This window comes from Neolamprologus brichardi, chromosome 11, assembly GCF_056152115.1.
Source record: "Neolamprologus brichardi isolate AB-2024 chromosome 11, ASM5615211v1, whole genome shotgun sequence".
Classification (NCBI taxonomy): Eukaryota; Metazoa; Chordata; class Actinopteri; order Cichliformes; family Cichlidae; genus Neolamprologus; species Neolamprologus brichardi.
The window spans coordinates 6,995,008-7,015,891 of NC_142114.1; the positions used below are offsets into that span (position 1 = coordinate 6,995,008).

At 40.2% G+C, this 20,884-nt stretch overlaps 2 protein-coding genes across 5 annotated transcripts in view; one reads left to right on the plus strand and one right to left on the minus strand.

The window, feature by feature from the left end:
- The window catches only part of LOC102790386 (ankyrin repeat and IBR domain-containing protein 1-like), a 36,896-nt gene extending 25,437 nt beyond the window's left edge, over positions 1–11,459 (plus strand). For all 4 annotated transcript variants that reach the window (XM_006794928.3, XM_006794929.3, XM_035909527.2 and 1 more), the window contains exons 15-20: positions 826–971; positions 1,382–1,560; positions 1,686–1,737; positions 4,772–4,883; positions 7,010–7,053; positions 7,615–11,459. In XM_006794928.3, the coding sequence (XP_006794991.2) occupies positions 826–971; positions 1,382–1,560; positions 1,686–1,737; positions 4,772–4,883; positions 7,010–7,053; positions 7,615–8,526 (1,445 nt within the window). In that variant the 3' untranslated portion in view covers positions 8,527–11,459. The remainder of the gene's footprint in view (positions 1–825; positions 972–1,381; positions 1,561–1,685; positions 1,738–4,771; positions 4,884–7,009; positions 7,054–7,614) is intronic.
- A 57-nt stretch (positions 11,460–11,516) lies between these two features.
- Positions 11,517–19,890, minus strand: zgc:110410 (protein lifeguard 1). Its single transcript, XM_006794927.3, has 12 exons — positions 19,764–19,890; positions 19,538–19,647; positions 18,516–18,653; positions 17,999–18,167; positions 17,524–17,602; positions 17,005–17,058; positions 15,773–15,863; positions 15,561–15,598; positions 14,835–14,922; positions 13,207–13,296; positions 12,743–12,790; positions 11,517–12,183 (listed from the first exon to the last, which is right to left on the minus strand). Exons 3-12 carry the CDS (start codon positions 18,615–18,617, stop codon positions 12,031–12,033), a joined length of 912 nt encoding a protein of 303 aa, XP_006794990.1. The 5' UTR covers positions 18,618–18,653; positions 19,538–19,647; positions 19,764–19,890; the 3' UTR covers positions 11,517–12,030.
- Positions 19,891–20,884: the final 994 nt, after the last annotated feature.

The window sequence follows — 20,884 nt, forward strand, 5'->3', positions numbered from 1 at the left end:
AACTGAGGTGTTTTAATATTATTTTAACAACAGTGGGTATTGGTTTAAGCATTCAGTAGTGTGAGGTTACAAGAAAGATAACATTTTAACTTGACTTTTTCAAAACCATGTCAGTAAAGGGAGTTTCTGCCTGACTAGTTAGCTGAGTGATGCTGATGTACATCAGGTAAAACAGTAGATTCTGATTGCAGTGGAGTTAGCTCACATAGTGGTGGTGGCTGTCAGCTGGCAGAAATGGAAAAGGTTCCAAGTTGGTCTTCATGAGTTTGGCTTAACTGAAAGTTTGCACAGTTTATCCTACATAATACGACTGCTGACAGCTTTTAGTCTCCAATAATCAGTTTTGGCCATCACTATTGTGTTTTCTGATGCAGTTCAGAATCTGAGATGCAGATAAAAATTCTATTTCAGATAGAAATTTGTCTTCTATTCAGCATGTCTGGATTGCTAATTTACACATTTAGTGAAAAGATTTATTCAAATGAGACGAAAATGATTTTCCCTTAGCTTCCAATTTTTTTTAAATCTCAGTAGCTGTTAAAAAGTGAATTATAAGTCACTATTCATCAAAGGCCTGCAGTATTCTTGGCCCAGACTTCTCATCATACGAGACACCTCAGTTATAACTTAAAAGTGCAGTCTCTTCATGTGCTTTAGTACAGTCAAGGAGTTCTTTCATATGCTTTGTTTCAGGATTTCTTGTCATGTAATACCAATCGGCTTAAAAGCAAAGTGAAGTAATTGAGGCAGAGTAAAGAAAGTCCCGTACAAAAGCATATCCCATATTCATGTTTGTTATCTGACTCTCCCCCTTCTCTTTCCCAGGGGAAGGAGGCCCACCTGACACTACATTCATTGAAGATGCAGTCCTAGAACTACTAAAGACTCGCCGCATCCTCAAGTGCTCTTATCCTTATGGCTTCTTTCTGGAGCCCAAAAGCACAAAGAAAGAGATCTACGAGCTTATGCAGGTTTCAGGCTTACTTAGTGAGAGGAAAGACAAATGTTCACAGTGGTCTAGGCCATTAGATATGGGAGACTAAAGCTTTCTACTGCATGATTCTCACAATCTTCCCCAGTTATATCTGCACATCTCAGCTTTTAGTTAAACATCTAGTGCTGTATAATTTATGATCACCCATATAGATACAGGATGTACTTTCCTGCTAGTTTTTATAATGTGGCCTTTCAGATGCTGGAAAATGAATCGGCACGGCTCCCATAGGTCTTACAATTCCTTAAACACCTGTAAAAGTAATCGTTGTTTTTTTTTAAAGTAGATACATAAACAGTTGCCCCACAACTACATTTGTTAAATTGAAACTTCAAATCCTGCATGTGTACACTGTGATTGCTAAGTCACCTGTCTTTCTGCCCCCAGACCGACTTGGAGATGGTGACTGAGGACTTGGCACAAAAGGTTAACAGGCCTTACCTGCGAACACCACGCCACAAGATCATCCGTGCGGCTTGTCTGGTACAACAGAAGAGGCAAGAGTTTTTGGCCTCAGTAGCCAGGGGAGTGGCCCCTAATGACTCACCTGAAGCCCCAAGGCGAAGGTAGCATACAGACCAGTACCTAACTTTGTTAAAATAACACATTTTAAAAATTTTTTTAGTTTGAGAGCCAATTCCTGTGTGATTTCAGCTATCACAAATTTGCCATTAATTTCTGTCTTTTGCAGTTTTGCTGGTGGAACGTGGGACTGGGAGTATTTAGGCTTTGCATCACCTGAGGTAATAGCTGATTGGTTGGACTGTAAACTTGAACAAAATGCATTTGTCTTTTTGTGTACTGAGTGGTTTAGCCGATGATGGTTTTTCCTTGTCAGATGATTGGGTTATTTAAACAGATTAGAGGTACATAGTAAGAGTTGGTGATTCCCATTTGTTTTAGCAAAAAATAATTCACTTAAAGCTAACAAATGTAGCCAGATAATTGTATTGGTCCAGGTTTACTTGCAGCTGCCCTTTACACTCACACCCACATATCATAATTGGTGCCACTGTTTCTAAACAAAACCAGCTTCTGGCTTGTTTAGGTTGTTGCCGTGTGCTCTGAAGTGCTTTGAAACCACATTTGGACTCATTATTAAACTTACTGGTACAAATTAGGAAGAAAAAGACATGTTAATCCTAAAATGTAAATTTTTCTCAAAGTGACCTTGTGACCAAAGGCTCTTTTGGTCACAAATTATTTTTGGATAACAAAGGTTTGTTTGTTTTTTGTTTTCCCCCTGTCGTTACTGTTCTTGAATGTAATAGTGGAGCCACTCCCAGATTTCAGCATGTCATTGGAAGTTTAATTTTGTTAATGTGGAATTTTTAATATCATGAACTGTCAGTGTTATTGATGCCGTGATGTTTGCCCTATACAGTATAGTATAGTATAGCTATATCTGTAAAAAAATATATATATTATGCATAATATTAATTTAATCAGTGCCCTTTCAGCAAGTGCCTGTGATTTGTAATGCCACTTATTTCTTCTAATAGAGAGTACTTATTGTTTCAAGAAATTACTTTATTTATTGCAGAAATATAAATCATAATTAGATATAATTATGTTGTGTAATTAATTGTGTCATATGACATCTTTTAATAAAGTCAGTATGTATATTTAAATCATTTTAACGTTTCTGGTGACCCAGAGATCGGCATGTTATTTAACACACTGGAGCAAGCCAGATGGTTCAGTGTTCCCTGTGCAACCGTCAGGAATGATTAAAAGCACAGTATGCTGGCGAACACCTAAGTAGGTTCCGCCTGATCATTACACATTAGTAACAGGTGTTTGTAGTTAACACTTAGAGTCATAAAAGTGTCGACCACATAATGGTTTGATTACTGACCTGTCTTCTTTTTCTGCCCAGCGTGATGTATGCACTTGGTAATGGTGCATATGTCAGTACATTGCAGATACTACTACAAGTCTGTTATTGATTTTTCTAGACTGTGCCAGTTCTTAAACATGCAGTTCTTTTTTCAGAAGAATTTGCTCAGCTTAAGAGCATCATCACTCTTTCGGCTTAGGCTCGTGTAGCTTCTATCTGAAAATTCAAATCTCACATCAAAATAAGCCTCTGGGGTTTCTGTGCAAATCCTATAACATTTCAAAGCTGGCAATGGCCAATAGACATTTTAAGGGGGGATGTTTTGAATTGTATCAGTAAATAAAGCACAAAATGAATTAAAGATGACTCAGTTACATTAAATATACCAGTAAGCCCTGTAAGTCACTTAGCGGCATGCAGTACAGTAGGACCCTCCGTAAATGGAATGTAAACACATTTATACATTTGCACTTCATTTACAACGACTAGTCAAAATATGTGTGCTAAAAAAGATCTGTTGTCAGGAAAGCACCACAGAAAATATTATTATTATTCAAATCAGCCAAGAAACTAAGCCAACAGATCTAAAACAGTAACTTGTCTTCTGACATGATAACAAAACTACATACAGCGGCTCTTGTTTTTTGCTTCTTCTAAAATGTGCCATTATTTTGTCTCTCATTGGTTGACATTCTTAACAAGCTGGAGATCCCTGCATGCATTGATTTTGCTAACTACTAATTATCTCTATCTTTAATGTGCATCGATACTGTGCAATAACATTAATGATTATAATACATAGGCCAGCTGATGCAAGTATTTATGTTGCAAAAAAGATTAAATTTAGCTTGGAACACACTAATATAGACATACAGTAGATACTGATGGCAGATGCTGAACACCAAGCTTTTATTTGTTATTGTTTTTTGCCTGCTGGCTAAAAGCTTCTCTCTCAGTCACTGTCAGTAGTTGGTAACACCATAGTAACAAAGCCAGATGACACTGCCTCACACACTTACATATGTCTCCCCCATGCTTCTTATAAAACCTGCATCACTTCACAGTGGGTTATATTTAGCACAGTGGACGCATGAAAGAGCTTTTGCTTTTGATGATATTTGCATGTTACTCAGTGACTTTGGCAGTTGAGATGATTGAATAAAGAGTGCAGAGGTACTGATATGTTGATTTGGTGTATGTAGCCTTTTTCATGTGAGTGGTCATGCATTTATCAGTACTTTAAGAGGGATAACAGCACTGGAGTTTTCATTCGTTTGGCACTTGACTACGGATGAGTGCCATCTCACAGTTTTAAATCTATGACTTCGACTTTACAGGAATTCCATTTCAAAAATGTTAGCTTGAGTTGATTTAGATAACAGACAAATTCACTGCTTTTCCCTTTGAAGAGCTACACACCAATGAGCCAAACGGTTAAGACCACCCATCTTTCTGTGCAGTCAAAGTAGCTGTCAACCAGAAAAGCATAGACTCCATATGATCTCAAAATAAGACCTGTGTGCTGGGATAAACAGGAACTATTTTCCTTTGCCACGTTTTTTTCCCATGCTAATCTGACCAAAGTTTCAAGTAGTGAGGTAAGCTGATGTGCAAATAATCCCTGTTAACCAAAGGTTCAGGCATCAGACTGCTCTACACCCTGCTTATCAGATATTTTCTCATGAGTATAGAGGCACACCCACATAAAGTTCGTCTTGTGTTTGTAAGACATAGCTAATCAAGAAGGTCGGTTTCAGTTAGTGAATGAATCAAAGACCTGCATATAGTCTCCCCCAACCACACACACACACACACACACACACACACACATACACACAAACACACAGAGTTATTAACTCAAACCTGCTAGAATCAGTTTCCTTGTACAAATCTCCTTCATTGCATTGTTATAGTAATGATTGTTGTTATATTTTAAGGAGTACGCAGAGTTCCAGTACAGACGGCGGCATAGGCAGAGGCGGCGAGGCGACATGTCCAGTCTCCGTAGCAACACACCTGACCCTGACGACCTCAGCGACAGCACTTTAGGTACTTTACTTTACACAGGGTTTCTCCTGTGATGGCTATTTCACATTGTGATATTCAATTTTTCTCCCTTGTCACAGCTTGTTATTTGCATAGCTTAAGTTACCACGTGAATTTATCGTGTGATCCATCTGAATGTTGTGAATGCAAAATCTCTGGGTTCTAGTTGGTCTGATTTTTAGATTGGGTCCAAACGCCTGAGACTATAACAACTATCTGGTACACAGAAAGTGCGCAGTTTAGACACCTCAAGGTTTGCAGTGTTTACAAAAGATTTTGATTGTTTGTGTATAAAAGATAAAATAAGTTTTCTTGTAAAGTTTAGAAAGTTCCCTTGAGTTGTATTTCTTTCATTAAAGCAGGGTTCGATGGCCCTCAGGTAGATTTGATCGACTGTTCAGCTAAATTAACTTAAATTGGTCATCTCTTATAATCACAGCTGCTTCAGGCTCTCGGCAAAAAAAAATGCTTAGAGAATAATAGATCAGAATAATAGATCAGAATAATAGATCAAAACTGCATCTTAATTAAAATAGAACGTCAAAATTCTATTCTATATTCTTGGGAAAAAATGAGACCTTCTCTGTTTCTAATCATGGATACATTTTTCTAATAGTGCAGTGTGACTGTGAAACACTTAGTGAAAAGAATATTTTTATATTCATTAAAAGTGTGATTAATTAAGATCGAGCCCACATTTGTTATCAGTCCAATTGGAATACATCCTAAAATGGCTGCAGCATGGAAAAAACAAAAACCCAACAGATGGATGGAATGGGTCAAAAGTGCAATTTGTAATGGCTGGTACGAAGCATTTAAGGTGGAATGATCTTTTGAGTAGAAAACTATTTAAAGATACATGTACATGTGATAGGATGTTTTATAGAAGTCAGTTCTAGAAATGAGAGTTATTCTAATCTGAAACTGTTCTGGTAGGACATTAATAAACTGAGAACTAGATACTGCAGAAAAGACCTATTGAAGTTCATCTTAGTGATGGTGTGGTTTGAAAGTATAGAATGAGATTAAATGAGAGCTTGATTTTCTTGATTCCCACTTTCTTGATTTGTTCTCTCACATTGTGATTAACTTTGATTTTTGTTTCTTTTTTGACTTTTTATTAGTGACGCGTGTAATTCAAAGGATGAGTTGAATAGAAGCATGACTCATGATGTTTGTTTCCATGTTTGAATTGTGATGTTACAAAGAAGTGAAAAACGCTGTAGACAAGTTACAGTTAAATTACTAGGGTGAGGAAGAAATGCCAAAGAAAGTATTAAAGTCTCTGTTACTATAAACACACATTTCTGTTGCTTTATAATTTGTTTTAAAGTCACAGTCTTATTGGCTTTGAATGAATCCATCAAAATTGCATAAGAGCAGGTGCAGGTTTGCAAAGCCCCACCATCTTGAATACAGTGGCTGATGTTTTCGTTATCTCTTTCTCGTCCTTCACTACCGCTTTCTCTCCCCTGTCATTTCCACCTTATCATCATCCTCCTTACCTCAAGCCTTATTTTCTTGCACTCAAGTTAAGGCTCTAGCTCTGTGTGGATTAAGAATGTCTTACTTTAAAGAACTGTCTGTTTAAACAGACAATTAAATGGTAACATTTCAAAGCTCTTCGGTGAATTCAGGCCTTACAATCAGTTCCAGATCTGTTTATTTTTTATTTTTTTAAACAAGCACACGTGCACTGCAATGATTCAGTTAAGTTATTTGTTTAGAAATATTGATTTTTACTAATTAGTTTTTCCAAAATAGAGCTTCTGGAAAAATGACACTTGCTTGAATTCAATAAGCATTTCTTATCTTTTGTTTTTCTCCATCATCGTGGTACTTTTATCTAGGCTGTATGGGCTGAAAACAATAGATAAAACTGGAGGGTAGCTAATAGGTTCTGTTTTGTGAGGAAAGAGTAATTGCTCACAGATACAGATACAGTTAGTGCAGTTCCTGGGGTTGTGACGGGTTGCTGGTCCTTCATCAGTGTCTTGACTAAACTCAAGAGGATGTTACTAAATTGAAATCTTAGCAGTAGATTAAACTGAGTAAATTGATTTATCCTGCATTGATTTAGTTCAATAACCAGGTTCGACTTTTTCTTTGTTCCTTTTTTTCCTATAAAGACACACAGGATGCTGGAAGTGGACGCAGGCAAGGTCCTATGATGGTGAGTAAACATTTATCTCGAGCTCAAACAGTAATGTAGTTGAAATTATTCCTGAAGGCATTTTTGTCTTAGTACTGTGAATTATTAAAGTCGCCTTGATTCTTAGCTTTTTCATATTCACTAGTTCACCAAATGTTCAGTTAATAAAAGAGTAATATTTGAAACTGAAACCTACGGGGTTTTCTTTTTCTTTTTCTTTTTTTTGGACTGGGGTTGGGGCATGAATGACTTGAAATATACTGAGTGATGCAGCAATGTTGTGTGCTGGGACTTTATATATACACACAGAGTGAGTAGTAATGATAGTTTTGAAAATGTAAAACCTTAAAACCCACTGTGAGCAGACTGCAACAAAGCAGCTATAAAGAAAAACTGTCTTTGCTTTCAGGTTTGTGTGTCAAAGTGTCAAAACTGCAGCAGCTGCTATTTTCCTTGCCTTGTCACTATCTCCATCTGCTGCTACTGTTAACTTTTTTTTGAAATAGGTGCTGCAGGTTATACTTAAAGTTAAGTTTGAAAACTGCTGATGCTCTACGACACTGGATCCTTTTATTCTTGCAGGGTCTGGGTTCGCTGGATGACGATGACCCCAACATTCTTCTGGCTATTCAGCTGTCACTCCAGGACTCAGGGATGGCGGGGAGTGTGTCCAGTCATGAAGTACTTGCCAACGAAGCCTCACTCGGCGCTATTGGCACCTCCCTGCCTTCGAGGCTTGAGCAGAGTGCTCCAGGCATCGAGGTCCCCCCCAGAGCTTCTCTAAGCAGCTCAGAACTGCTGGAGTTGGGAGATAACTTGGCGAAACTTGGCAACATCAGCAGCCAGTACTCTGCTGCCACCGGTGTTGCTATCCCTGTACAGCACGGTGACAGTCATCATCGGGCATACGGTGCTTCTGTGCCCATACCAGTGGCTCCCGGTGGCAGCAGCTCTTCAACAGGCCTCTTCTCTTCCACCGACACAACAGACTCAACCACATGTGGCAGCCACGACCCATCCTCATCCTCTGCATTAGCAGCAAACGCTAACCTGCTGGGCAATATCATGGCTTGGTTTCATGACATGAATCCTCAAGGTATCACTCTGGTACCCCCAACCTCCTGTGACAGCGACTCAGTCCCGGGTTCACTCCATAGGGGCGAAGAAGAAGACGATGACAAGGTTGGGGTGGTCGTCTTCCCTGAAAACAGGAAGCCTCAGGAGGTGATGGCAGATGTGGGGTTCTGCTCTCAGAGGCTGAGTGAGATGGAGGAGAAGGAGTGCACTGTCGCTGAGAGACCGACCCAGTTAGATCTAGTGGGGCTGGACACCATGCCGCTACCTTACATGGGAGCCCATGACGCAAGCGGAGGCCATGCCGAGCGCAGAGGCTCAAAGGTGTGCCACGTCGACACTCCGCGATGTGACTCTGTGTCTGATCAGCTGCCAAGCACCAGCTCATCTGAGTGGGAAGATCAAGTGCACTTGGTATGATCTCTCTAACTGAGATGGCAAAGAGCTTTTAGGGAAGGCCAAAAACCACTACAGATTGCAAAATGAATAAAGAGGAGGAGCATCTGTGCTAGCTATTCAGGTGGAATGTAAACACAGTGGGGAATGTGTCATACTTGACCGGAAAGTGAGGAAGACACAGATTCAGATTTAAGTGCAACAAGATGTGTTTACTGTATTGTCAGCCTTCTGCAAAGAAAGTACTAAATAGAAGAGATCACAGTTAGTTACCAGTTTCAAGGGTGACTTATAAAACGAGTCTTGTACTAATAAAAATACAAATAAGTAGCGTTTTTTTGGGGTTTTTTAAATATCAGATTTAGAGACTTAGGAGCTTTAGAAACTTTAGCCTACATAGTTATTTTCCACTGGACTAAAAGCCTACTGTATCAGTCTGGATCAGGTCTGATGTAATTCAGCTGTACTTAGTGAGCAGATTAACAGTTTGCTCCAATATTCAATCGAAACAAAGCCGGCTGAGATGGTTCTCGCTCCTGTCCGATTCTGCCTACTTCATGGGTGCCAAACACTGACTAGCAAAAGCACAGTTTGCAGTCACCAAGTGGATTTTCTAAAGCAAATTGTGCCTGCTTTTTACAATCTCAACCACTCAGCTAAACTTTAATGTGAAAGCGTTGAGCCATAATTTTCTTTGAGATTGCGGCTGATTGATACTCTGAAAATGTCACTGGCTAAAAGCTGCCGTGAGCCGTGTAGAACTGAGGCTTCAGACCCTAATGGATTTGTACTTTATGTAAAATATTCACATTGGGAAAATTTTGATTAATTATTCAACTGAAAAGTAGTTGGCCTCCTCAAAAATATTTCAAAATGGACTTGACAATGGTTCTTACTCCCCCAGGCTGAATCAAAAAACAACGAATGCTGATGAGCCCAGAGGGAGTGCTCGGCGTGATTCAGTTTGCACCTTTGTCACAGCATGTTCTGAATTCCATTGTAGCTTGTCTTAAATTAATGTTTTGAGTATTGCAGCCGAACGTGGAGCGCGACAGAGTAAGTAGACAGTGAGAAGTCTGCTTCATACGCTGCAGGGAAGGCCAGTGAAATCAGGCAGTCGCATTCAGACTCTGGTAAATTAATTACTCCTGCCCAAGTCACTGTAATTTATCTCTGGGTCCTGTTTTAAAAGTAATAAGCAAAGCCTTTCAGATCTTTGCAGATTTTCCGGACTGCAGGGTAATGCATGGGGGGGAAAAAATTAAAAATCATGAATGTGTACAGCATCTCATCCACATGGGAAGTCCATGTCTTTGAAACGGTTCTCTCTCTGGAGTTGAGACACACAGTGCCTTTGTGTAAATCACCACGATTCACTTTTTCCTTTTTTCACACATTTTTTTTCCGAGTGCTAATGAAAAAAATGACAGTGTAAACAAAAACAGAAACACCTGTTACCTTAAAGTCGTTTCTCTCACATTAACGTTGATAGTGTTCAGACATGTGCTCATCAAAAATGTTTGTAGCAAGAGGCTTTTTTGTTGGCTCTTGTGGTGATATGTTAATAGATGACACTGACTTTTTTTTTTTAGCGATTTGGTGAAATACGTTGTAATGACGAAGTCACACTTTAAAGAAAATATCTTATTCCCAGATATTTTGAAGAAAGGTTTTATTTCTCTGGGTTTGTGCAGTAAGGCTTCTTGTCCTACACTTTGAAGTGGTTCCCGGGGTTTAGCATCTAAAAATCACTGCGCTGATTTCAGAATAGGTTAACCTACTGTTCTGTATCGCTTGTGTGTGAGGAAAGTTATAAAGTAGGTATTTATTTGGAATAAAGATAATTCATTTAAATAATGGATTGTGAGTAACCCATATTAACTAAAACACACTAGTCAGTGTCTTACCTTTAAGACGTGATTATGTTCTTGTACAGACTGATGTCTGGCTGAAGTAAATGACCTTTTTTTTCTCTCTCTCTGTCCCCTTGCAGATGTATAGAGCAACATTAAGGCTACGTCCACACGTACACGGGTATTTTTGAAAACGGAGATTTTCCGTTTTCGTTTTAAAAAATAATCCCGTCCACACGTAAAGGCAGAAATGAAGGAAAACGCTGCTAGGAACATGCCCAAGCAGCAGGTGGCGCTATATTCCTAACCGTGTAGAAATGTTGGCCAATCAGAAGTCTAGAAGCCTCGGTGGGAAATGGTAAACAAAGATGGGGCATAGAAGCAGAAGCGAGTCGTATGTGTGGAGGGACAGTAACTATGTGTGTATATGTAAGCATTTAAACACTGCAGAGAGTACAATTAACAGTAACAGTATTGTAGAAATTCATTTCACCGAAACAATAACGTGGCGCACAGTGTGACGTCAAAAAAGGCGCACACCTTTGACGCTGCATTTTCTCCGTTTTTCTCGTCCACACATAAATGCAAAAACGGAGTTTTAGAAAATATCCACCCTGGCCGGAGTTTTTAGAAATCTCCGTTTTCAGTGACCGAAAAGGTCACGAAAGGACGAAAGGTGCAAACGCATAGAAAAATCTGCGTTTTCAAAAATACCCGGGTACGTGTGGACATAGCCCAAGTCTAAAGATAGTGATTGCTTTGATAAGTGTCTGGGTGCCATATGGTTAATGGAACTAACTTTGTCGGACTTGGTTAATGGAAGTGCGTTTATCAGAAGAGATAACATGCGTTGCCCTTTTTCTTTAGTAGTATGCTGTGCATGTAACGGGCACACTTTATACTGTCACCTCATATGTTCAGGTGATTTATTAAAAAAAATTAAAAAAAGGTATATAACATTTTGTAACTCATTGAGATTTTCTATTGTAAAGCAACTAATCCTTGAAATGCTATTTGCACTTTCATAGTTTATACTTGATACATTCCCTCTTTATATGAAAAGTGTTTGGTGTGTGATGCCAATAAACTATGTGTTGAGTTTTACTTTGTGGTTGTCTCATTTGTAATAGTCATTTATGACAAAGAAATATTGCAGATGGTTTTATTTTCATAATACTATTTTCATTCTTTTATTGGGTTTTCATTCAAAATTAAACACTTTTATATAATCTTTGATTTAACAAGTAGCTAAGTGACTAGTTTGTGAGTTAAAGAGTAATTTTTAGAAACAAATATTCAGTATATGTAGTTCTATGTAAGATGTGCAACAGGGCAGTATGTAAATCTGAACTCCTGAAGGAAAAAAATAAACAAGTAAACATCCATAAAGCAAACTGCAGTGCGTAGCACACGACAATCATAGGCAAACTTGAATATACTGACAGATGTCTGGAGACTTATTCAATATGAATCATGGGCTCAGTTTCCCAGACATGGCTTAAGCCTAGACTTGGACCAAAAAAAGTTTTTCTGTGGAGATCTTCAGTGTTTTTGCTTTGGGGGGCTTAAGCCATGTCTGGGAGACTGGCTGTCCATGTTTACCAAACTCAACGAATTGATTGCATGTGCGCAAGAAGAGTATCTTAAGGGGAAATTCTGCCATGGAGTTTAAGTGTCAGCGGCAGATGCCGATGAGCTGCAGCAAGAAGAGGAACAGGGTGACGACGTCCAAATAGAGGTTGAGCGCAGCAAAGATGTACTCCTCGGGAGAGACTTGATACTTCCTGTGTTTTCCACCCAGGATCATCTGAGTGTCAAACACCAAGTACTGCGGAGAGATGGACAGAAAATGAGAGGCTTCAGCACTGATCTGTGAATCGAGAACGAGAACTGGCCTGCGAGCAAGCGCAGGCACTATTTCCTATTTCTGAGAGATTGGACGGTGCAGATAAACAGGCCACACAAATAATCCGGGAGTCAGACTTGTGCAGCTGAAAATAAGTTGTGACTTGCTGCTGACAGCCTGTTCAGCTCTGTGTGCAGCCGCATTTTGTTCCACTGGCTGACGAGATGGGTCACAACATTTGCTGCGAATGCCAAAGGCAAACAGAGAGGTGGCTGTGAAAAGGAAGCCTACTACTGTTAAGTGGTGCATAATTGAAATTAAAGGGCACAGGGGCATCAAAGTTGCTCTCTTTTCACTAACAACTGGTATCAGGCTGCTTCGCCCTGGGATCGCGTGTTGCATCATATGCACTCACTTGACAATAAGCCCTCTTTGATGGTGGTTTCGTTTTATTTCCATTGGGGATTTTAATTCTGTTTTTGATAGCAAAAAGAAAAAAAGTGCTGCGGAAAAGAACTTTCTGTTACCAAAGTGTACTTACTAAAGAAAACAGCAGTGTTCCCAGGCAGGCATATACGATGTAAACATACTGCAAAAGAATCACACACACTCAGGAGAGGCATTCAGTAACACAAATTTAAAACAAAACATTTTCATGCTGCTTGTTTGCTGTAGGCAGTAATTAAGCCAGAAACTTTTTTTTTTGGTCATTCTGGCTGTTTTGATTGGTTTACAGGCAGTCAGAGTCCAACTACAACCTAAGATCTGCAGAATGCTTATTTATACCCGCTGGCAACACTAACAGCCGATGCAGTGAACGCCAGTGTACATTTAAATCCTAAGAGGTTTGAGTTTACGCTCTCTGCTGTATAGTCTGTTCAGCACACGGGCCTGTGCTTTCTAATGCCAAAGACTCTGAGGCTATACTTCCGGTCTGTCAGCAATTCATTTAAAACCCGTTCCCACTGCAAACACACTGGTTAACAAAGAAGCTCTTTAATTTACCTGTGATCGGAGGATTGCACAGAGGAGGGCGAATGAAAAGAGGGTCCAGGTAAACACCCACAGGCACCCACTTGCTGTGGTGAAGTCCCACTGATGCCGCAAAGGAGGGATAGGAAATGACAAAGACAGTTAATGTGACAAGCCCCAACATCTCTCATTTGTACTCATCATTCTCGTAAAATCCAGGACATCGAAGGTTGTTCTCATTGCAGCTGTGCTCTGTGATAGCTACAGATTGCAGTCGAGACTCAAGAAAATCAAGACAGTTCTGGTTATAACAAGTGAGGATAAATAATCAGCAGGCACTGAGCAGGGGGAATGAAGGTGGCCTTTTCGCCTGCATGCCCTTTATTTATTTTTTCCACACTGGCATAAAAAAAAAAAGATGGCAGTTGCTACGGGAGAATCACTAGCACTGATCACCTGAGGAGCTATGGGCTGCAGACGCAGTGTCAATGCATCACAGTGACAGAGATTAAAAAGCCCTGTGAACATTGTGAACTGCAGAGCGAGAGGTGCTGGAAATGGCAAGATGAAAGCGAAGACATAAAAAATAAACTACAAGTGTTTGCGGACGCTCACTCAGCCCATAAAACTATATTACGGGCTTAGGGGTACGCTTCCCTCTACATGTCGGCTATTTAAACCTGACCTGCGTACCTTCCTCCCGCTGATTAATAACGAGCAGAGAGAATTAAGCACCAGATATATTCTTAGTATGATTATCAGACAGCTGCTTGCTTGTTCCATCCACTGTGAGCGAAAATATAAATGTCTCCAGCTCCTTCAGATACAATAAGTGGCAAAGTGTGTGAAATGCCAACCACCATTTAGCAGCAATTAAAAGAGGCTCTAAATGCAATCTGAATGTGGCTGACATCTTCCCCACTGGCTGTGTGATTGCTTTTGTTCAGAATATGAGGCGTTTATTGAAGAAGCATGCCGAGCTATCAATGAAGTGATTCTCAAAAGGTCTCCTAACTTGCTCCAGCTAATAAAACACTGCAAGTTGTAATGAAACTTTTAAATGCCATGTGCACAAGCATAAGCTATTATATATATTTTGAGAGCGGCATCTCAGAAGAAGATGAGCATGATCAAATAAAGAATAAAAAATCCTCAGCGAGCGAGACTTATTTGGGATTCGTTGGGATGCTTATTATAGAATTTTAGATGACGTTTTTGGTAATTTTTTTTATGTTTTCAATCACAAAGTTGAGAAGTTTTTTCTCGATAAAAAGCCTATTTGCTTCTTTTTTTTTCCACAATTCATGAAAGGAGGCAGACTGAAAAGGACGAGGGCTGACTTAGCCAATAAAGAATTCTATATGGCGAGAGTTATCTCAGCCACACGGGGGCTTAACCCTCTGGATGCAGGGAATTAACCCAACTTACAAATACACTGATCTCAGCAGCAATCTTAGTTTTGTCATGACAGCAAACTCATCTGACTTTGAAAGCTCTGCAGGTGAAAACCTGTCCAGCAGCTGAGCTTTACACGTTCCCTCGGACTGCACAGGAAACATAGCTGAGTGTATGGACATTTACCAGTGACTGTATAGTTAAGGCGCCGTGTTTCACTTTTGGCTGCACTGCAAACTGAGCTCCGAGTGTGTGACAGATCTTACCTTTGACTGCATGGCGAACAGGCTCAGGGAAAGGGACACAAATGCTGTTGCCCCAACAGCCCACATGACTGCTTCAGCATCAAAATACCTGCAGACAGAAATATCAAACATTGCAGTAAGAGCTGAATCATGTCTATCTTGGGGTGGATGAACAGCGTGGTTTGGTCTATCTTAAAGGGAAGTATTATTTTCTTATAAGAATTTTTTCTCTCTCGAAATATGCATTTAACTTTGAGCACTGGACCCCCCCAACCCCACCCCACTGGACAAGTATTGAATTATGCATTGCCTACATGCATTTCCTATCAGCTATAGCTTCAGTTATAGCAATATTCTATAAATATGGTAATTTTAATGCATTATTGATAGTCAGGTCTCATCTGATGCCTTTTTCTGACAGAGTGACGTGCTGCTAAAAAAGAACTGTCAGAAAGATGGAGGGGGAAAAAGGGTAACTCGTGTTTACACAGGCACCGAGAAATACAGAGAAATTGGTTTTGAACTATTTGTGATGTGCTCAGATTTATCTTCAGCTGGAAAAAAAAATCAGAAAATGTGATCCCATATGCCTTTTAATTTGGTAAACCAGCGCTGATAACATCTTATCTGACATGATGGCTTCATTGCTGGCATCGAACACGCTATCAGATATGGATCAAATAGGATTATTATTGTGCAAATGAGTCTGCATCAGGTGGGGACTCATCTTTGTAAACAAACACTCACGCCGCCACAGATGCAAGCATCAGGCCCTCTGCAACAGTCTGAGGAAGACAGGGAGAAAGGCACACAGGCAGGGAGAGGGAGGGAGAGAGGGGAAGGGAAGGGAAGGGGGAGACAAATGGAAAGTAAATACATGACCAAAAAAAAAACCTGTGAAATAGAGCAGGTGTGGTGGTGGTTTAATTTGATGCCTGGCTGGTACTGCCTCTACTCACAAACAGGCCCAGGGCAATAAAATTGAGGGGGACTCGACGACGGAGACTGTCACAGCATGACAGGGCCACGATGAGGACGAGTACCACCGCCCTGTTTCACACACGATACAGAGTTTACCGGCATTAGCATATAATAGGAGAAACATTATGGATTCACTGAGCGCATTATTTATATTAAGATGATCTTGTGATTTACTTCCGTGGACCAGTGTTGGGGAGTAACGGAATACATGTACCGCCGTTACATATTTAAAATACAAAATATGAGTAACTGTATTCCGTTACAGTTACCATTTAAAAAGGTGGTATTTAGAATACAGTTACTTTGTTGAAATAAATGGATTACACTGCGGTACTTCCCTGTTTCATATTGTGGCGGGTCAGGACTGTTTGGGTTTTGTTTGACAGCTACGTTCTGCTGTTCCAGGCGGCAGCGTTACGGTTGCCATGGTTACAGGGTGACGCTCTCTCTCTGCTTGTTTCCTGGGTGAGAGAGCGCCTGTTGTTGTTGTGCTAAGCTAATAGGCAGAATGCTACCGGTATAGCTCTAATGAATGTAGCATCATAGGCAGTGTAGTCCGTGCTGCAGGGAGAATGGACTGCCATACCCGTTATGTGTCTGTGAGCGAGGGAGGGAGAAAAAGGAAAAGTAGGAGCTGTCATCGAGCAAAAACGGGAGCTGGAAGCATGTAAATATAATAATAACCACTGCAGCCAAGAAGAGTGCCTGACGAGCCCAGTTGTAAGTAAGCTATTAAGACTCGACTGTACACCGTGTTCGTGTTTTCCTCCAAAAACAATAAGTTCTGTTGAAGCAGCTTTTCAACACCTCTCTCTGTCTCTCGCAAGCAAAGTTGATCCAGACAACAAAGTAAAGCTAGTTTTCGGCTACGAGCCCGACACAGAACCCACTGTATTAGCCAGAGGTGCCTTTACTACGGTTCGGAGCCGCTGACCTTCAGTAACAGTAATAAATCACAGCAATAGTACATTCATGTAGTTGTAAACAGCATGATAATATATTAAGTAATCCAAAGTATTCAGAATACGTTACTCTCATTGAGTAACGTAACGGAATACGTTACAGAATACATTTTGGGGCATGTATTCTGTATTCTGTAATGGAATACATTTTAAAAGTAACCTTCCCAACACTGCCGTGGACTTACGTGAAGCCCTTTCTCCAAACACGAAATCCAGAAAATCTAAGAGAACGTTTTTGAACAACTTACATCATGGTGTAGGTGAACCAGTAGTTGTTCCATGCCCATTTCCTGAGTGTGTCCCTGTTTTGTTTTTTGTGGGGGGGGGGGGGGGGGGGGGGGGGGGTAATAAGAAAATGGAAGGGAGAAAGAGAGAAGTGTTTAATAGAGCTGCCATTTATCTGATAGAAGCAGTGGAATGATTTTATTAAATATTAACAGAGAGCAGTGCATTGTGCACATGGGAGCTGAATACAATTTATGAAAAGAAATGACTGTTGCAGTCTTCTACCACATCCATTATACCAAACACAGGGAGCTTTCAAACTACTGCGAGCACAAACATTAGGCGGACTATATACCACCTTGTTTCACCTCACTATGGTGATTTGAGAAGGGCCCCAGTGCATGTTTAAATTTGTGCAGTTGTGCACTTGTTCTGCCTCGTGTTGGTGGGCGATGACACAATTAAATGCCAGCAGATTACAATAAAGGACATTTCTTCTTTTTTCTTTGGAACAAGAATGGCCTCGTGTGATTGTGTCTCACCAGTAAAGAAAAGCGCAGATGATCGCCACAGTCACTAGCAGCTGAATCATCAAGGTCAAGTAGACTTTCCTTATAAAACCTGTTCAGAAAAAAAAGAAAAACAGATCCAGAAACACAGAGAGAGGTGAGACAGGAGAAAGACATGCGACAACAACAATCTGTCAGAGTGAAGCATTGAGGCAGGTAAGGCTGCACGCTGTTGCCAAAAATGACTGTTTTCACCAAACTTGCATTCCTGCCTCTCATTTAAAATGATTTGCGTTGTGTGGGAGGTGAAGAGCTGCGACAGGCTGCGAGCAGCGATCACAGAACAATTTTCAATTCCAAATCAATTTTCAAGGAAACACTGCAAAACAAATGAGGGGAGTAAATATTGCTGATCCTCGTTCGGCTCTGACCACGCAAACAGAAACGCTCATTTCTCTCGTCTCCTGTTTCTCCCTCTCTTTATTGATCTACTTCCTTCGACCCTCACCTCTCCGTATGGCAGCATCACTGAAGACGCTATCCTCTAAGCCGGGAGAGTAGACGGGTGGAGATTGATCACATTGCTGGTTGTCTCCACCTGCTCCCGGGCCCACAGGATGGACCATGTTATCATAGGTTCCAGGAGGGGAGACCACTGCAACGCTGCCCTTCTCCACCTGGATCATTCAGACAGCGCCCGAAGTTTAGATTCAAAACTTTAAAATGTTCTTGCAAATCATAAAAAAGGCAGAATGATGTGATTAGAGGCTTTAGTGTTCATTTTCAAATAACTTCATGGAATTAAACCAATAATCCATGTGTAATTAAACGTGTTAGCACACGTTTAATTACACATCCCAATGATAGCATGATCAAAGGCTAGTTGTGTGTTGGATTTGGGCTCATTCTTTACGATAGCGGCATATTAAACCCTAAAATCAATGTGCAAAATGGTTTCTCTCACTGCTTAATTTAATTTTTTTCCTGTTTGAGGCTAACAAAAATGATTGTGAATTGCTACTAACGTCATAGCTCATCCCAGTATACGAACTCTGTCCATGGTCCCCGGGGCTGTACGGAGGGGGCTGAGGATATCCACCGTTTCTGTTGTCATAAGTCTGGTCCATTTGCCCAAAAGTCAACAAATTTTATCAGACGCAAAACTGCCAAGATAAAGAGAATTATTAGACATACAAGGTAGTTAAGGTCACAAAGACATTCCTCTGGACAGTGTCAGTGCTTTCATCAGTGATGTTAAATTGGCACACGGGGCAATGTCAAATGGGTGATTATGAAACCATGCATCACACAAATACAAGGCCCTCCATGACTGGCATCCATAAAAATGGCCCTAAAACTTAATCTATTTTTGGTGTATGTATATTTAATGGCCAAATAGATTCTATTTAATTGATCTCAGAGGAAATTTAGTTGTCATCCACAGACAGACAATAAATGCAAGGATTTTTTAAAATGTATATATGTATAGTGAACACAAGGGAATAATAAATTCCCCCCCAAGTTCCCTAGTTCTGCATTAATCATGAAAGAAATGAAGTCATAACCAGCTGCTCAAAGATCAATGCTGCATGATGTACAACTGCAGTAAAGCAGTGACTACACATAGCAGTTTGACAGAAACAGCCGCTCCCTGCGTACATCCGTCTATTCATTATGGTTTAATGAATAACAATTTCCACTTCCTGTAATATCTGTAATTAGTAATGGCTTTTGCACTCGTGGCAGCAATAAATCATTTTCTAGATAAAAATCACATTTTGACTTTTTCGTCTTTTTCAGCTCATCTCTCCAAACTGGAAGCGGTGATGGGCAAAACAAAGCCTAAAACTGTGTTTTCTAAGGCACGGAGTGGACTTTGTTTTTGTTGGCTTACGCGGGCTGAAAGTTTGGAACATTAAATCCACGTTCTGACGAGATGACAACAGTTTTAAAGTCTATAAAAAAGTGTCCAGCTGCTGTTTGACTCAGGTCTGTTAACAGAAATCAATCCGTACAACTCCAGCGAAGCTATTAAAATATGCCTTACCTCTGCTGTGACGACTGAGACCGCGCTCGGCTGCTCTTCCTGTAGCTTCAGTTTCCTTCAGGGCAAAGTCTACTTGCTATCAGCTGGTTCCCACAGAAACAGGACTTTTGCTGCAGGGGGAAAGGATGTATTCCTCATTAGTCCTAATGGGATATTAAGATAAAGTTCTGAAAGTGACATTAAAGCAATAAGGCTGGCACTTTGACAGAGTAAATTGGGATTTTACCTTCTGTGTTCCACCTGCACTGATCCACACTGGAATGAGTTTATACTGCTTGATTTCACATATTTAATAAAGGTTTTGCCTCATATTTCAGTATCCTGGAATGATAAGCTGCTGCATATGAAAAGCCTGTAACATTTCAACCTGCATCACACAAAAAAGGCAAATGCAGGACAATGACACAGTGTGAGATCCGGCGAGGCGTATGGTCTTTCTGGTTTACCTTGGTTACTCATTGATAGCACCCTGCACACACAAACCATCCAGTGACAAAGAGAGAACTGGACGATGTAGGACATCAATCCAGCCTATACAAAGGGATTATGGGTACTGAGTCACACTGAGAAAGAAGAGCTAAAGGCATACTGTGTGAAAATACAGAAAGTAATGTAGGTCAATACCATTTTTATGCTTTCCCATGAAGAACTGGCTCTCAAAGATTTATATTTAACACCATATATTAATCAGAAAGCAATCCAGGATGAATCCATTTTTATATATACATGTATGTATGAAAAACAACAACAACAAAACAGATGTAAAATAAAATATAATTTCCACTACTTAACCTCGATTGGATTTGATTACAGCAAATTACTGTATTGATGTGATATTTGAAGCGATCACATACATGATGATCATAATTCAAATCTTAAAGAAAGCAAAAACAATTTTGCAGCCCTGTAGCTTTATTTGGATTTTAAACACAATTACCTAACATAACTGTATAATTAAAGGTGTGTCTCTAAGTGACTATAGTTGAGTATACATAAAAAACAAAGCAAGAGCAAAATACACAGAATTCGATGCAAGTTTTTTCTTTTTCTTTTTTTTAAGCCAGATAGTCTCCCCCTGATGTACAGAAATTATTTATACATTAAGCAAACACTGGGGGGCACTAGTCTCCCATGCTTCTGCTAATTGCAGTGATTTGGATGTGACTCTCCTCCTCTCCTCCCCCGCCCCGAAAACCCTTCTCACTCTGCCGCCTCACCCACCCAACCAGCAACATGAAATCCTCCAGAGAGCTTCCTTAAACCGGCTGCCTCTTCATTTTAACAACTCAGATCAAATCCGTCATTTCTTTCACCTACATGTGATCTTTCTGTTCCTTATTACTAAAA

Bases quoted from the DNA above. Each gene is read 5' to 3' on its own strand.
- zgc:110410 (XM_006794927.3), bottom strand. From the start codon at position 18,617: ATGGACCAGACTTATGACAACAGAAACGGTGGATATCCTCAGCCCCCT. The intron at 17,603-17,998 runs GTGAGGGTCGAA...TTTTCTGAACAG, and splicing joins TGATGCTGCCATACGGAGAG to GTTTTATAAGGAAAGTCTAC. The intron at 12,184-12,742 runs GTAAGTACACTT...ATCTCTCCGCAG, and splicing joins GAACACTGCTGTTTTCTTTA to TACTTGGTGTTTGACACTCA.